General features: G+C 32.0%; 3 protein-coding genes and 1 non-coding gene across 4 annotated transcripts; 2 read left to right on the top strand and 2 right to left on the bottom strand.

The window, feature by feature from the left end:
- Positions 1-2,016: 2,016 nt before the first annotated feature.
- Positions 2,017-5,317, top strand: LOC100819002 (U-box domain-containing protein 7). The gene is made up of 2 exons (XM_003545978.5): positions 2,017-2,706; positions 4,239-5,317. Exons 1-2 carry the CDS (start codon positions 2,243-2,245, stop codon positions 5,083-5,085), a joined length of 1,311 nt encoding a protein of 436 aa, XP_003546026.1. The 5' UTR covers positions 2,017-2,242; the 3' UTR covers positions 5,086-5,317.
- Positions 5,318-7,721: 2,404 nt separating this feature from the next.
- On the bottom strand, positions 7,722-9,766 carry LOC100526907 (50S ribosomal protein L34). The gene is made up of 2 exons (NM_001248878.2): positions 9,509-9,766; positions 7,722-8,245 (listed from the first exon to the last, which is right to left on the bottom strand). The coding sequence occupies exons 1-2, from the start codon at positions 9,696-9,698 to the stop codon at positions 7,995-7,997; spliced, it is 441 nt and encodes a 146-aa protein (NP_001235807.2). The 5' UTR covers positions 9,699-9,766; the 3' UTR covers positions 7,722-7,994.
- A 97-nt stretch (positions 9,767-9,863) lies between these two features.
- On the top strand, positions 9,864-9,936 carry TRNAA-UGC (transfer RNA alanine (anticodon UGC)). Its single transcript has one exon. It is a non-coding gene; the product is annotated as a tRNA-Ala (tRNA).
- A 2,373-nt stretch (positions 9,937-12,309) lies between these two features.
- On the bottom strand, positions 12,310-13,266 carry LOC102669341 (F-box protein At3g56470). Its single transcript, XM_006598253.3, has one exon. It carries the CDS (start codon positions 13,264-13,266, stop codon positions 12,310-12,312), a length of 957 nt encoding a protein of 318 aa, XP_006598316.1.
- Between the last annotated feature and the right edge of the window lie 5,080 nt (positions 13,267-18,346).

The following is an 18,346-nucleotide window of genomic DNA, read 5'->3' as shown; positions in this document are numbered from 1 at the left end:
CGTTAAGTACTAGCTAGTAGTTTAAATAAAAAATTCTTCATAACACACTCTTTTGAACATTTTTTTTATTGGTGAAAATTACAAAAGATAATGGATCTTATATCATATTTAATGACTCTAATTTGTGATTTTGTAATTTTTTAATAAATTTCAATCAATTATAAAATATGTGTTTAGAAGAATGTATTAAAAAATATGTGTTTAGTACTCCTCTTAAAATAAACTGACTAGGCAAAAAATCACTTGTGTGTTTAGTTTTCTTTCTTTTTGTTTCATGTGATGGTTTCATTTTACTTGTTGACTTGAGAAGAATTTGACTAAAAACGCTAAAAAAAACAATTGAACTAATAGCGTTGTTGACGCAATTTAACTTTGCTTGCTATACACATACATTTTGCGCACACGCACATAGTAATATTAGATTCCAAATATTTGGAACCGTAATCACCAAATTGTGCTAGCAGACATTAATTTACGATTCATGGCAGTAAGAAACAAATGTTTATGGTGATACGCAAGTTCTGGGAGTGGAACACGTCATATTTGCACTGTCACACACACACACACACACAAAGCCAAAATCAAAACGAAAATGTAACTGCTAGCTAGTGATGAATGAGGTGCTTCCTTCGCACGTGGGAAACTTCAGTGCCTGCAATTCACGAATATATGGATAATTATTTGTAGTGGACTCCACATGGATATGCCACAGCCACTAAAGTCTCAAATATATCTCTTTCTCCCCACCCAAAGAAACTATACAAATGTTTATAACTGTTAACTTAATAACACTATTTCGTAGGTCTAAATTGGTGATGACTTAATTGCATACGAAAGGAGCATTTAGATACAATTACTTACAGCTTGTTTATCATAAACTATGATTCAATTGGATTATTCACTCAAAATACCTTAATACCGACATCAAACTAAAGTAATATTTTCTCTTTTTTTTTTTTATTTGTCAATGAAGATGCTCTTTAATGCATGTACTACCTATCTATCTGGCTTCTTCAGTTAATTTCTAGATTATATTTCTCGAAGAATTCCACCAGCATAGCCACATATTCTCCTAGCTCAAATCTCTATGATACGTCTATAAACTGCATGGTTTTAAATGCATTTTTAATACAAAGTAAATCGAGGGCTTTTAATTATTTAACTTAATTGCTCTTTCAGGGATCATAATCGAAAAAGGAATCCACAAAATTAATGAATGACTGCTCCTCTTGCTCCACCCTTCATTCATGCAAGGGAAACTTGGCATGATCAATCTCTAATGCATGTGAGAATATCACAGCCACCGATCCAGATCAGATTGTGTAACCAGCGAACGATTATGAATTGATATATTAAGTGACCATTAATTAATGTTGACGCGTGTGCACTGCCCCAAATTTTATGGCTTCATAAGGGAACATATAGGCTGGGTCTCCCTGATTCTCACATGCAATAGACGTGGGTTCACATCAAAACCAAAGTCTAAATTTAGTTCGTTGTTGTCTCTTTTAATGAATAAAATGCCAAGTCATACTATTACGCACCCTAGCTACTTGGGACCAGTGAACAAAGAGTTTCCTATCTATTATCCACCCAAGAAGGTCCCCAAATTTGAATTTGACGAAGACATATGATGAGTCCTAAGCTCATAAAATTTCATTTCCACTATTTTATAGATTTATTAGGTTGAGATTGTGAAGCAAAGAAAGACCCGACATTAGGCGTTTGTGATATTGTACCAAATAGTTTGTTTATCTAACAAAAGTGGCTATATAGAGAATGGACTTTTAACTATATAGATTTAACTACAATTAAATCTACAAGCAATGCTACTTGTATAATATTTTAGTTCAGATATAGTCACATCTGCATAAATCATTAAATTAGCACCTTGTCCCTAGTGAATTTCAGGTACGGAAATCTTTTTTATTAAAACAAATGATGCATAAATATAAAATTCCATTACTTAATAAATTCATGATTTGAGATTTGGCATCATAATATCCACCATTACATTTACATTTAAGCACTGTTTTATGCATGTGCCCTGTTTGCCCCCCCTGTACTTTAAGTTCGCGGAGCTCTTCAAATAGTTTCATTGATTCGTTTTCTCTCCCTCCCTCTTGTCTCTCTCTGTCTCCAATGTCAGAAACAGAAACTAAAATTATATAAGAACCAAACCTCATACACACACTTTTTCAAAATTTCAATATCTTGCTTTGTTTTCTCCTTCCTCTCAAACATGTCAACCCCTTCATCATCATCATCATCATCTTCTTCTATTTGGGTGTTGTCTAACATAAAGCTTCAGTTCTTTGCCCGCATCAGAAGGTTTCTCCAATCCAAAGCAACCAGAAAGCGTTGTGACCCCTCTGATCGGTTTGACACAGCTAAGAGCAGAGTTGAACACAACAACAAGGTTGAAAATCTTGAAACAGTTCACGTTATGGAGAAGCATAAGGAGGAGGAAGAGTCTGTGATCATGTTGCAGAGAACTGTGAAGATGCTTCACTTTGGAAGCTGGGAAGAGAAGATAGTGGCAGCAAAGGAGATTGAAAAGTTAGCCAAGGAAGATGTTAAGGTTAGTAAGTTGATAACAGAACTTGGCGTGGTGCCGGTGTTGGTATCTATGGTGGCGTCGCCGGTGGCTAGCCGCCGGCGAGTAGGGTTGACGGCGTTGATCCACCTAGCTGATGGAACCTACACGTAAGTTTTTCAACTATGTTCTTCCTTCGTGTCTTTTAGTTTTTGCTATGCAACACTTTATGAATGATTGCCACATAACCATTCTGTTTTTTTAGTGTTTGATAGTCTTAATTTTCTTGTTTGATTTAAAATAAAACTACAAGTAATTAAGCAATTCAATGATACTAGTATAAAACTGGTGTTATTGACTTGATATTGAACTTTGTGTTTGATTCAAAATTGAAATTCTGTTATTAACTTTAGTTCTTTAGATTTTATTGGTTAAAATGTTGAATTGATTTTACTTAGAGGTTAGTTTGAAGGGTCTGAATTGTTAGGTGTTGCTAACATATATTCATACCTAGAATAGATGTCCATCCAATGGCACAAAAAGATATAAAATGAATGATTAAAATTTGAAACAGTGCAATTTTTTTTTTGGTTAACATATTGTGAGAGAAGATATAATAAAGTAATTAGGGAATTTGTAACATTGGTTAAGGTCCACTAACTAGAAAATCAAGGTACATGAATTATAACTAAAATCTTATTTATCTTAGTCATACTTTTATTGTCTTCTTATTTGTCATATTGTTTGATATGGACAAATATGTAATCATATTTTATAAAGAAACTGGTGAGAGTGAGTGGAGCCATCGTGAGCATTTAGTATCCGCTCATTTTGACTTTGGGGGGCGGGGACAAGATTGATGTACACAAAAGTGGCGGTTGGCCTTGGCGGGTTAGGTTCATGACTCCACAGTAACCACAGCCAAAGCGTTCTATACATTTCCATAAGGTAGAAAAATAGATAAATAAAAACAAAAGGCAATGAAATCACGTGGGTGGGTGTTCGTTTTTAGATTTTAATGTTACATTTGTCCCAACAGGCTGTAGAAGCATGAAAGTTATCAAATTAATTTAACTTGTATTCATGACATTTTAGCCATTATTTTCGGATCAAATTTGTCCAAAATCCCACTGTGCTACCATGCTGTGATGTGCTATGCCAGTATTAGTTGGAAGAAACATAATTAATACTAGTATAAAATCACCAAACGTGCAGTGTCAACTGAGTTGCAGGGTTGTTAGTATAAACTAGAGACTAGAGGGGACAAAGTTCATACTGAAGCGACAATTTTGTCCTAAAATTTATAAATTACTGATTACTACAAAATATAGGGTAGTTGATCAGATTCGTTTATGATCTTTAAGAAAATTTTATGTCTTTTGTTGACCTTCATTTTCCAACACATATATTAACTTCAGATTCTCGTTGACTTCACTCTGCTATAAATAATGTTTTTTTAATTTAGTTGGTTTGGCCTTATTCTTTATTACACAAACTGCACCAATCCCATCAAAAGAAGAAAAAATGAATTCAACAAGGTGGGTTGATGCTAGTTGAGAATTGAGTTCCCCTCTCTGGTTTATGCTGACTTTTAGAAAACTTCAACTATAGTAGTAGTAGTATTTGTTTCTGACCTAACTTTGACCGAGTTGAAACATGTTTTCCTTCCTTACCTGACGTATCTACTACGTTCTTTCTTCAGGAACAAGGCTTTGATAGTTGAGGCAGGAATATTGTCCAAGCTGCCTAAGACAATTGACCTTGTAGATGAATCAACAACAAGTAAATTGGCAGAGATACTTTTGTCATTGTCATCTCTTGCAAACACTCAATTCCCTCTTGCTTCATTAGACTTTATACCGTTACTTAGAAACATTCTTGAGACAGGCCCAAGTTTTGACACCAAAAGTTCGTGTTTATGTGCCTTACATAACCTATCAACTGTGTTAGAGAATGCATGCCCTTTGGTTTCAAGTGGGGTGGTCCCTATCCTCTTGGATGTGTCCTCAATAAAAGAAATTTCAGAGAAAGCACTTGCCACTCTAGGGAACTTGTCAGTGACTTTGATGGGAAAGAAAGCAATAGAGAACAATTCAATGGTGCCAGAAACCTTTATTGAGATCTTGTCATGGGAAGACAAACCCAAATGCCAAGAGTTGTCAGTGTATATTTTGATGATTCTAGCACATCAAAGCTCACTGCAAAGAAAGAAAATGGCACAGGCAGGGATTGTTCCTGTGCTTCTTGAAGTGGTTTTGTTGGGGAGCCCTTTGGCTCAGAAGAGAGCAATGAAACTATTGCAATGGTTCAAGGATGAGAGGCAAACCAAGGTGGGGCCACATTCTGGTCCACAAACACCAAGATTTGCAATGGGGTCACCAGTGAATCAAAGAGAAGCAAAAGAAGGGAAGAGATTGATGAAGAGTTTGGTGAAACAAAGTTTGCATAGGAATATGGAAATAATAGCGCAGAGGGCAAATGCAGCAGGGGAGTCTTCTAGATTGAAGTCTTTGATTATTAGCACAAGTTCCAAGAGTTTGCCTTACTAAGGTTTATTCTCTTTACTTCTTTTTTTCTCCTTAAAATTTGAAGTTGACTCGGCTTTAGCAGTTTAGGGCTTTAGGCTTTGGTGATATGTGCTCTTGTTTGGCACCAGCCATTGACGGCATCACGTCATGGGACAACAACGTGAAAAACTACAGAACGTGAAAATGTCACCTTGATTTTTCTTGCTAAGACATTTGTAAATGTTGACAGATATAAATGAAAAGTTTCCAATCATAGGAACTCGTTGAAAATGAGAAATTCAAACTAATATAGTAAATTCCGCTTCAATGCCGCAGCCATTCTGACCAATAAAAAAGCACAGGTGCTTTTCATAATCACTTCAATATTTCAAAGAGACACAGATAGTATGTTTGAACAACACTAATAATTGATTTATAGTGGATTTGAAAACATGTTAAAAATTGTTAAACGTGAATTTCCAATGCTACTAATATAGTTGCTTTTACATCACTTTTGATGTGATTTTCCTCTAAACATGGATCCCCACAAAATCACGTTGTCACCATAAAAATATAAATTTAATCCTTTGTTGCTTTAGTTTTAATAAGGGAGAGAAACATAATTTTGATGCAATATTACATCATCCAAAATTATATTAAAATATCATCTAATGTGATTTTAGGTAAATATTTTTACATTTGGTTCCACTACCTAAATTTTCACAAGAATAAAAAAATAACATTTAGCCACCTACTGTCCTGTCCTGATTAAATAATGAAATTTTATTAGTTTTTGGGCCAAAACATAGTTTAGCCGTTTAGGCCCTTGAGTTTTCAACTGAGGTTTTGAAATCAATTTTTCTTGCAAAAATTCCAATACCAACCAGGCAAGGCATTATTTTCCACGATTTTGGACTTCCAACACAAGGTTTCATACACAAATTTTTTCCAAGAATTAGGATCCGTTTGGTAGAGAAATAAATGAAAAATAAAGATAAATTTTTGAATTAAAATAAAATATAAAAATTAAATCTCACGTTATTTTATTATTTATTTCTCTTTTTCTCTAAATGAACACGCATTTAGTGGCATGAAAGCCACCCAAACTTAGAGGGCTTTAGGTGGGGGAAGGGAGGTGGGAGCTCCTGATTTTCCATCAGAAAAATGGCAAGTTTTAGGTCACATGAGACTTTATATTAGGGCTATTTATGTCATTTTAGATTATACCAACGGATCCTAATTTGGAGGTGACACATAGTGGAGTACGACACAAAAAGTATGGTGGACAACACAGGTTTTGCGAGCATGGTGGGCACCAGAATCCTCTCATCATCGTTTTCTTCTTCCTCATCGACTTCAATGGCTACCTCTCCGTCGTGATATATATATATATATATATATATATATATATATATATATATATATATATATATATATAAAGAATGAACAAGTTAATATCACAAGCAAAAAAAGAAATTATACTCATTTTTTCTTCAGTTCCAATTCACGATCAATTGGTTATTTCATTATTCATTATACAAAACTGAGTTATTCTTTCTAAGAAATCCAGGTAGTTATCATGGCATTGATCATAAAAACATGAGTTATAACATTAAAAAAAATTAAAATTTTATTCATGAACACGAATTTTGTGGAGTCAAAAGTACTTTGTTGTAAAGAATAAAAGGTTTATAAAATAATACTTAAAAAGTGATGTATATATATCACTTGTAATTACTACGGACTAATAAGTAAAAAAAATAACCTACAATACATATTGTTAAATCAATATTTTCGAAATTGATGTCCAAATTTCTTTTCTGGAGGATTACAACTAACAATCATTTAATTTATATAATATCATTTATAAAAATAAGAGAGAAATTATTCTTTGAATCTCAATTACATTAATAAGAAGTGTGAACTTATGTTTACTTATAGTTCAGGTCAATCCAATCCTAATTTGTATTTGAGCCGTGAATTATGAGGTTCATTTAAATATAAGAACAAGTTAGTGTCTAATAAATTGATCAGGACAAAATTTAAGGACGAATTAAGATCATACGTAATCTGACTCAATCTGTCCCTTGCTCAACTCTAACCTCGGCCATTAAAACGTCCACAATCATATGCCTAAACTGATTTTGTATGGTAAGCTGTATCGGAGTCCTATCATATCTTCAACACATCAATTAATAATCTTAAAAAATAAAATTAGAAAAGACTCACTAAATACACATCTAGATGTATCCCACGATTATCAATATCACATACTCAACAACGATATGTTACCCAAGACTCAACAGTGCCATTGTACCTCTTGTTGAGAGCTATGATCTAATTGGATTCATTAGATACTGAATCAAACAAAGTTGTACAGGTACCTTCAAATATATCTTATGATCAAGCAAACAGACATTAACTAGAAAAATAAATAAATCATACGGCTTATACTTTCCGTTGAAAATACTGCTCCACTACACTCTTTTTTCGATAAGCATCCTCTTCAAGGAACAAAACAGAGAAGGAAAGAAAGGAAATCTCAACGCTGAAAGATTAAAAATATCTTGTCAATGCAGTAATGCACCATTTAATGTAGGGTGGGCTATTTGACATCGTGCACAACAGGTAATGCCACAACAGCCGAATGAAAGATATGTTAGAAGAAACAAACAAGCAAAGTCAATTATCTTGTTTGACATTCCATCAAGTCTGATTTGTGATTCGTATTGTAGTAAATATCTTTGAAGTAAATGTAGATGCAACTTGGCAAGAATTATAGATGACAGACAAAAAGTAAGCCTAAAAAATAATAAATTTTTTACAAATACAGGATACAAAAAACCACTGTTAGGGGGAAAATGAAAAGCTTGAAATGCAGACAAGTTTGGAGGAATCAATACATTAAATTTAACCACTGAAATAGAACAGATGTAAGCCCTTTTTGGCCACTATTTCCCACTATTTGGATGCGTCTTGGTGCATAGGACTCTCCGTCCCTTGGCGCGTCGTCGCCTTAAAACAGCTCTTCCACCTGGTGTGCTCATTCTTTTGCGGAAACCATGAGTGCGTGCCAATGATTTTCTTGATCTGCTTCTCTTAGTCAGGCAAAGAGCAGCCTTGCCTGCCCTCACAACAAGGCCAGAACCTTTTCCTCTTCTGGTCCCAAAATTAGATGTCAAATCCAATCCAAGTGACAAGCCTTAACATTGAAAATTTAGTTGAGATCAAATCAAGCTAAATTTGAACAAGAATTTTATCTTTATACATACACATTAAGCAAATCAACAGCAAAAGCTCAACAACAACAAAAGCCTTATTCCACTAGATGAAGTCAGCTAGTCAGATTAAACACAACAACTATGGTCATACGCAACATTGAACAACTGCACCAAATAATTCATAGCTAGTCAGTTAGTAATAACAAAATGTTAACAGCTCTGGTTTCTTCCCTTTTTCTGCCCACAATTTCTCTTTTTCTTTGCCAAGTTATTAGCTAGAAAGTTTCATTGGCAAAATATGTTGAATTTTAATGTATGAGTGAAGTATTGCTTGAGTTTCCTAATGTCCTTAATGATGTTTATGAAAGGGTGTCATTGAGGTATTCCTAACTGACACAAGCTATTGGTCCCATTTGAGTCTCTTCTCCATCATAACCTACATAAATCCTTTACTTTGAGCCAGGAGGACCAAGGACAAGGAGTTCAACCTTTAAAAGTTAAGGAATCAATTATGTTTGTGTCACATCAAGATGTTACGGATACCACTAGGTACTAATAATACCAGATCACAATGATTACAGAAAGAAGAATTTTTATCACAACAATTAAAAGCATTGCTGCACCCGTTTAGCATCATAAAAATTGCAATTGAGGGATCATAGGAATAAAAATAAAGTGGTTCTCCTAAATCTGGAATTCACCAGAATGCAGCCATGAAGCAGGAAGCAAGCTCATTGGATCTATTCCAACTACATTACATACTCAGACATCACCAGTGACGTCTCTAACTGTACTTAATCCGAAAACCAAAAGACAAAAAATGCAAGCATTTTAAAGTGTTACTTACCATTACAAATAATAGTAGTAATATAAAGCCACTGTGAAAATAATGTTGGTAGTTTGCGACGAAGTTATTGGTAGTGGCATCAACTCCTATTTGACTTAAATTGACAGAAAAGTAAATCTCTTTTAAAACCCACAAGAGGAACTTCCGTTCCAAAACGTACCCATGTTCAAGTGAAATTAAATCCAAACCACAAAAACATTTTAACCCATAAACAACATCAACCCCTATCAGCACTTCCCAAATAAAACTACACAAAATCATAGGAAACAAGGTACAATGAAATTCACCCAGGAAAAAAAAAACGAAATTTAAAACGACCCACATGGTTATTAGTGAAGGAACCAAATGGAAGTGTAAAAGAACAAATACCCAGATGGGAATTAAGCAACAGAAGTACCTGAAATGGAGGAAGGGGGAGAGAGAAGGGAAGGAGAAGAGAGGAAGGAGCAATGGAGAAGCGGAGAGCGAGCGGTGGAGCAAGTGCGGGTAAGGTTCAAAGAGAGCGAAGATGGTTTTGGGGCAGTGAGAATGAGAGAAGCTGAGGGAGTGGGTGCTGTCATGGCTATGCAAAGCGATAACGAAGCCATTATCCACTTTTGATTTTTTTTTTTTTTCCTTCACCTCTCTGTTTCACTAGTTTCAAGTTTCATAAAGCGATGAGGGAGAGAGAGAGAGGATCATTTTCTTTTGGTGATTCACGTTGCGGCTTATTTATTGGTCATTATAATGTTATCCTTAGAGTATCAACAAATGGGGATGTAGCTCAAATGGTAGAGCGCTCGCTTTGCATGCGAGAGGTACAGGGTTCGATCCCCTGCATCTCCATTATAATTTATCTTTTTACAACTTTTTATTTAAAATTTATTCTTCGGCTCTAAACTTTTGGGCTGCAAAACAGAACAGTGCAGAAATGTACAAGTTTGGCTTGGGCTTTCGCAATTCTAATTTCGGAATAGACTCTTTATTAGTTGGATATTTTGGCTTTATCAGAGGGAACAAAAATTGGGCCTTCGTGTCATTTTCTTAAAGATATTTCGTATCTTATTATTCTATAAACTTTATTAACACTTATTATTTTTCTCTATTTTCTTCTTATTTGATTTTATCTCTTTCCTTTATAAGTGTTAAACAGGTTGTTGGATGTTTAACAAGGAACATTTTTTCATCCAGTATTGGTTTCTAAACTTGGTGATATATTGGATAATAAAAAGGACTACCTGATTTGTTATTTTTAAGTTTTATTGTTAAATCTTAAATGTATGCTAGCTGGTTGGTATTTGAATTCACTTAGCATGTATTTGGATGGGTATTATTAAAATTGATTTTGTAAAATTATTTTTAAAGTAATGTAATTTATGTTTGAATATTTGATTATAAAATTAAGTTAAAAGTAAAATTTAATATAAAATTTTGAATCTAATACAAAAGTTATTTAAAGTTGTTTCAATACATAATTAATTTTGGACCTAAAATTAATTTAAATTATTTTTTATCAAAAAATCAAACATATAAAAATATATTCAAATCACGACATCCAAAGTAATTTTTGAACACGAAACCAAATCAAACAAGCACTTATTTAAAACTCAAATCACGCCAAAAGTGAAAAAATGTGAAAGTTACTTTTAGTTACTTCCACTTTATAGTTTTACACGCGTCCGATCGATCTCGAGAACGCAACAATAAGCAAGCAGCTAAAATGAACAAGCAATTTTGAGAAGTAAGCCGGGTGAATATGAAAATGCTGTAACATGATCCGATAATTCTGAGAAAGGACAATTCGTTAGCTCTATATTAAATTATGATTCCTCGATCTATATATATTTGGATTGGAAATGGGAAAAAGTTTTTGATGAACAGAGAAAATACAAGAAAAAGTTTTTTATATAAAAGAAAAAAATTAAAACAAGTCATCCAGATAAGCTATACTTGACTATGTTATGGCAAAAATGATTTAATTACATTTTTTTAGTCTTTCAAATAAGATTTTATATTTTTTTGTCCTCAAATTTAAACAATATTATTCCTTCACCAAGGACTCAAAAACTACAATTTTTTTATTTGAGGGAAGGGACAAAAAATATTACATCACTTTAGTCATAGACAAAGAAGAACTATAATTGAAACACAATTTTAGTGATGTACATTTGAAAATTAAATTATATGCATTTTTTTGAAATTAAATGATTTAGATTTAGATATTTTATTTTAAAAGTAATTAGTAATAAATTTCAATGCATTTTTTTGTTCAATATAAAATTATTTTAACTCAAAATCAATTTTAAATCTAAAATAAATTCCTAAACATAAACAAAGCAAGTATTTGCTTAAATTACCTTTTGTATCTCCAATTCAAGCAGGCAGTCTCAGGTTAACCAACATTAGCAATAATCGTGTGAAGTGTTCCGATCCGCAAATGTGATAGCAATATATATAACTGATTATATAGATAGACTCGTGTTAACAAAGATGATCAATTCTGAAAGTTTGATGCTATCAACAAATTTTCAATAAGTTATGTTCGTAGACAAGCAAACGAAGCTCTATATGTTAGTCTTCAAGCTTTTTATTTCCTTCCAACTTGTATTTACTTTTATCTTTTTAACGAAATGACATGAGTCTTTTGCAGTTAAAATAAAAAAAAAAAACTGATCACATACTTAGAACGTACGAGGTAGACACACCCCAAACAAAAATAAAGAAAATGTACTACAATAAAAATTTCTCAAAATCCTTAACAATAAAACGGTTTGGTCTACAGCCGATGATCAATCAATAAATCCCAAGTTTGAAATAAATAACAAACCCATGAAAGAGTCAGCAAAATGAAAACCCTAAAAAAGAAAAGTGAAACTAATGCGATGTTGTTGGAAACTCATCAACAACTCGTTGATGTTAAAAAATACGGAGAATATTGGTGCATGAGAAAACCTCAATACTTCATTCCAATCTTAGAATTAATACATAGAATTAGCCCATATATTAGAAAAGTAAACCTAAATAAGAAAACAAATATGAATCATATCTTCCTAATTTTCCAAAATTAAAAACAATAAAATATAGAAAGTTCTTAAAATAAAACAATAAATATTTTTAGAATTACGATAAAAGATAAAATTATCGTTTTGGTTAGATCCCTTAATGGATAGAATTTGGCCAAAATTTCATGACATGCTTTGCATCAGAAACCCTAACAACTTACCATGTTTGGCCAGGAGGAACACAAAGATATATGGGTTGGATCCATACCCCTTTAAGATGACGGCTTTCAGGTTGCTTTGCTGCCTCAATGCTTTCACTCTTAATTACGATCTGATCAAATTCAACACTAGCATGTGGAATTGCAGTCCCGCATGTAGAAATCGAAACATTTTCGTCGTCTAATAATAATCCCACTGTTCTTATACTCTTATCCTGAAAAACGTTTTTACGTACCACATAGCGCAATGCTCGGAGCGATGATGCAGATATATCCCTTGATGATCTTTGACAACGTATACGATAGTTGTTCTTGTTCCATTCTTTGGTTTCAGAATCAAAGATAGCCAAGCCATTCTTCAGGTCCAGAAAGTGAAACTCCTTCCCTTCACAAAACAAACCTGTTATCATTGTTTTAAACTTATAGCCATGACAGCAGCGCGTAGCCCACACACTCTCCCCTCTGCGAAGCATGAAAAGTTCTAATTCAGAATCACTGATGCGGTTAACCACAGCAACAATGCAATTTTGAGAAGTTGGGGGAGATGAAAATGCTGCAACATGCTCATCAGTTGCTTCAGCGAAAGGACAATTTGGAAGCTCTATTGTTGCCCTAGAAAAGGGACTAAAGAAGAACAATGAACCGTGGCGAAAGAGAAGTAACCATCCTTCGTACGATGCAAGGCACGTTGCTCCATCAAGTTCTGGGATGTTGATGGTGTAGAGTTGATCCTGGTGGCTTAGAAGGGAACACTGAGAGTGAGAATCTTCCCCTTCTTCATACACGAGAAACCAAGGATCACACCCAAGAGATTGTTTAACTTCAGAGGAAACTTTTGAAGAAACAACTCGCCAATCTTTGCAAACACCACGGAAACTGAGAAAGTCAATAAGCCCTAGACCACTCGAAATTCGTGAAAGAAGGTCATGAGGCAGATTTGACCACTCCCCTGTCATCTTGTTGTATGTGGCTGAATCAACCTTTGAGGTCACCCTGCATGCAGCTACACAAATACGAAGCTGCGGCTTTGGTTACTGATTCTATCATCCTCGGATTTGGCTTTTGGTTCTTCACTTCTTTTATATAGAGAGAGTTACTGATTTTATCTTCACGGGACATTGTATTATTGTTCAGAGGTTTTTTTTTTTCAAGGGAATATTGTATTATTGTTTAGATTTTTTTGCTGAAAAATCTAATCAATATCCTAAAAAATTGAAACATAACAATTTTTTTTAAAACAACTAAATAGTTTACTTTCAATTTTAAAATATTTAGATATATTAACATTTTAATGGTACAATTGATCCCTTAAAAAAATAACGGCCGGTTAAGAATTATAATAAAATTATAATATACATCAGCAAATTTTAAAATTAATTATAATTTTTAATCTTTATTTTTTTTAATTAATAGTTGTTATTAGGGGCGTTTGTTTTACAAAATGATCTTGTATTCTCGAGAATCGCATTCCTCGAATTTTATAAGTAGAAATGTTATTCTTGAGTATATTTAAAAACATGTTTAATTAAATTTTGGCATTCCTAAAAACAATTTTTTTGAACGGTTACTGAGAATAGTTTTTAAAATTTAAAATAGAGTTATTTATATAAAAATTAAATACAAATGGAAGTTAGACAATAACCTCCTATATTTTCATTGAAATAACACACACAACTAGAAAAATTAAATTTAGCGACCAACTTTAGTAACAACAGATTCCCTCACTAAATTGATGACCTCTGTGACTGATAGAGTCTATGATGAACCGAAATTTGTTAATTTGTGACGGAATTTGTTACAAAAATATTATTTGTCCAGATTATCCGCCGCAAATCAATAAATGAAAAAGTATATCTATGTGAGGGATTATGTAACGGTTTATGTCCTTCTCAAAAAGTGTCTTTCTCAAATTCATCACAACAAGAATATGAAAGCTGTAGAGAAGGATGAATTTTGTTCCCTCGCAAACTTATTCGTTAAAAAATATGTTGGAAAATCATATGAAAGACTAGTAATCACACAATCCGTCACAAAAAATTGATTAACAAGTGGTAATTTCATTACAAATAATTACTTTGAAAACTATTGTATTTAAATTTATAGTTATCTATATATTTATATCTCAAAAGAACATAGGAGTTTTTTTTTTTTTTACTGAATATATGAATTATGATAAACATATATATATATATATATATATATAATCATATAATAGTTATTCGTAATTCCTATATACTTTTAAGATATAAATACATATGTTTATATCTTAAAAGTAATTTAATTAAATATTTAAAATATAATAGACACATAATTATATAACATTAAAAATTAAATTGAACAATAATATATATAATCATATATCTGTTTTGTGATGGGATCGATATACTAGGAACTTTTTGGGTGGATACGGGTTCCTTTTTTGTACTTGTACAGACTTTGTTGCCTTTTTTACTAATATATATGCATCTTTTTATTTGAAAAAAAAATCTTAGCAAATTGAAACATATTATCAAAAAATCCTATGGAACTTTATTTTATTTTTACAATGATAAATGTATAAATAACTCACAATGTCTTTTTGCTATAACTTTATCTTTTTAAAATTATTTTCAAAAATCATATTATCAAATACTTCCTAGCTATTTGTTTCTTATAAAAAAAATACTAAAGATAGTTATCTTTTATGCTTTTAAAAACGATTTATAGTATAATTTGAAATAAATAAAAAAAGATAAAACACATCATATAATATAGGCAGGGACCCATAAATAAAATATAATATAGGCATGACAATATAGGCACGGCGACAAGATAGAACAATTTTATCTCTTCCTTCCCCCACAAAAAGCAACAAAATTTCGATGTTCGATTTAAAAAGGGAGTGATAAAAAAGTTAAACTCAATCTCATTTTCGTCAAATTTTATCAAGTTTGAAAAAACATGCTTGCTTCACATTTTTTTAAATATTTTCTTATGCTATTTAAAATAAATTATATATTAACTTATTAATCAATTATCAATTATCAATTATTATTATAAAAGAAAGTTTTGCCATACAAATAGCTAGTAATTTAGCTTGCACATTACATAGAATAAATATTTATTTAGATAAAATTTCTAATAAATAAATAATTCTAAATTTATAAATTATATTATAATTTAAATTTATGATAAATAAATAACTTCCGTTCAAGAAAAAGTCTTAAAAAATATGATTGTCGAAGAATGACAGACTTTATAATGACTCGTTTATCTTTATTTTTAAATTGAATTTTAATATTTTTTTAACATAAAAAAATAATATTTTAGTTTGTAGAAGGGACATGATAAATATTTATTTTATGTAATTAAAATTTATAATAAATACATATTTCGAATATATAAATTATATTATAATAAAAATTCATAATAAATATTTTTTAGTAATATAAATTATATTTTGGATTTATAATAAATACTTTATATTGTAATCTAAAGTTATTTTTCACTGTTGATAATTTAAAAAATATATTAAAATTTAATTTAAAAATAAAGATGAAAGATAAATTGAAAGACACAAGAGGTTAAAATAAATTGAAACATATATAAAATCAAACACAAACATTTTCTCAAAATCCATTTTGAATCTCGAATCCAAGTATGCACTCTCACCTTAATTATTAACTAATGATCGTGTGAAGTCTTCAGCGAATGTGTTAGCAATATATTTTCATCCATATAAATGGAACTCAACCGAATAAGCTACACCATTTGATAAATGTCTTAGGGTTATAAAAACAGAACTGATCATAGATAATACGACGTAGACTCAACCCAAAACAAAGAAAGCGTAAAAATAATAAAAAATTATTCAAATCCTTAACAATAATTAAAGTGGTTTCGATCGACAGCCGATCAACCAATAATATCTCAAGTTTGAAATGAATAACAAACCCATGAAAGAGTCAGCAAAATGAGAACCAGAAAAAAAAACGTGAAACCCTAACAAGCAATAACAATATTTTACCATTTTTGACCCGGAGGAACATAAAAATATCTTGGTTGGATCCATACCCCTTTACGATGATGACGGCTTTCAGATTGATGAGTTGCTGGCTCAATGCTTTCACTCTGAATTAGCATGTCAAGTTCACCACCAGCGTGTGGAATTACAGTCCCGCATGTAGAAATTGAAACATTTGCCTCTAATAATCCCACTTTTAATTTCTTCTTAATTATCCTCCAATTGAAAATGGTTTTTGCGTATGATAAACGAAATTCTTCCCATTGCTTGGTTTTAGAAGCATTAAAGGTAACCAAGTTATCATCCCCGTCCAAAAAGTGAAGTTCCTCCCCTTCATGGAACAAAGCTGCTCTTACTGTATTAAACCTAATGCGCAAAAGGGAGTGCTTAGCCTGCACCCATTGGTTCTCCCCACGACGAAGCATGAAGAGTTCTAATTCAGAATCACTGATGCGGTTAAGCACAGCAACAATGCAATCTTGAGAAGTGGGGGGAGATGAAAGTGCTGCAACATGCTCAGTAGTTACTTCAGCGAAAGGACAATTTGGAAGCTCTATTGTTGCCCTAGAAAAGGGACTAAAGAAGAACAATGAACCGTGGCGAAAGAGAAGTAACATCCTTTATATGATGCAAGGCATGTTGCTCCATCTAGTTCTGGCCTCTGGGATGTTGATGGTGTAGCGTTTATCCTTGGGGCTTAGAAGGGAACACTGAGAGTGAGAACCCTCCCCTTCTTCGAAACCAAGAATCACCACACCCAAGAGAGTTACCTTGAGGAGAAGATTTTGAAGAAGCAACGCGCCAATCTTTGCAAACACCACAGAAGCTGAGAAAGTCAATAGGCCCTAGACCATTAGTAATTCTTGAAAGCAGGTCATGAGGTAGATCTGACCACTGTACTACTACTCCTTCCACTCTCATTTTGCGTCTGAGTGAATCAACCTTTGAGATCATCATCCACACTAAATCAATTAACGAACACACCAAATATCTAACTGCGATTGTGGTATGAACTGATTTTAGCATCGTCGGTATTTCTAAACCTAGAAGAAATAAAATTAAAACAAGAGTTATGTATTAGTACTCGTCTCACTTTAGAGGATTTTGCTTTCTGTTTATAAAATTTGTTTTCATTTTCGGTTTTACAAAACAAAAAATCGTAACAACTTAAAACATACTTATAAATCTATTTTTTCCTCCTATTTATCCTTTTAAAATTATATCAAAATCATATTTTTTTATTATTTTAAATAACAGCTTTTAAAAATTATTTTATAAAATGATTTTATAAATAAAATAAAACAAAAATACATATTATATATAGACATGATAATAGGGACAGGTTGAGCTTGGGTCTGTCCAACCCGCAAAAAAAAAAGGCGTGATAAAAAATTTAAAAAATGCTGTGCAGTACAAATTTATATGTTACAAACTCTGTATATAGTCCACCCCAAGAATTTCATCAAATATCTTATCTTTTATGTTTTAAAATTTAACCTATGTATTTAAGGTGTAAGTATAATTTAGCTGATAAAATAAATTTAAAATAGAAATTTTAATATAACAAAAATATAATACAATAAAAAAAATATTAGAAACTCAAAATAAAAATTAATCATTTATTAGAAACTTAAAATATATTTAAATCATAAATAAATATATATACATTACTTCAGAAAAAAATATGATGTAACTTTTATAACTAGTGAAAGCACCTTGGTATTTTGAAAGAATCATGCAATACAAAAAAAGAATAATTTTAATTTCTCAAGTATTTTAATTACACTCACATCAATGTCAGCATGACAGGATTGAGGGGATTACTCTCAGCTACGTTATTTTCTAGTCAAATCTTGGGGTATTATTTTAATTTTTTAGGTTAACAATATGGAAAATAGTTACACTGGGTGACAAAATTTGTTATTGTTGTCTTGCGAGTGTGCAAGACTATCAGGTAATTGAAGTTATGAGCATAAGATGTGCTTAGTTTACCTGCCAGAAATGGACGATAACCAAACTAGATGAGGTTGAAG

This window comes from Glycine max, chromosome 15, assembly GCF_000004515.6.
Source record: "Glycine max cultivar Williams 82 chromosome 15, Glycine_max_v4.0, whole genome shotgun sequence".
Taxonomy (NCBI): Eukaryota; Viridiplantae; Streptophyta; class Magnoliopsida; order Fabales; family Fabaceae; genus Glycine; species Glycine max.
Note: the sequence above shows the minus strand (reverse complement) of the source record. Positions and strands in the feature narration are given on the sequence as shown.

Excerpts from the sequence above, each read along its gene's own strand:
- LOC100526907 (NM_001248878.2), bottom strand. The coding sequence starts at position 9,698 with ATGGCTTCGTTATCGCTTTGCATAGCCATGACAGCACCCACTCCCTCA. Across the intron at positions 8,246-9,508 it reads TCCCCCTTCCTCCATTTCAG|GCTTGTCACTTGGATTGGAT; the intron begins GTACTTCTGTTG and ends TTCAATGTTAAG.
- LOC102669341 (XM_006598253.3), bottom strand. The coding sequence starts at position 13,266 with ATGACAGGGGAGTGGTCAAATCTGCCTCATGACCTTCTTTCACGAATT.
- LOC100819002 (XM_003545978.5), top strand. The coding sequence starts at position 2,243 with ATGTCAACCCCTTCATCATCATCATCATCATCTTCTTCTATTTGGGTG. Across the intron at positions 2,707-4,238 it reads CTAGCTGATGGAACCTACAC|GAACAAGGCTTTGATAGTTG; the intron begins GTAAGTTTTTCA and ends TTCTTTCTTCAG.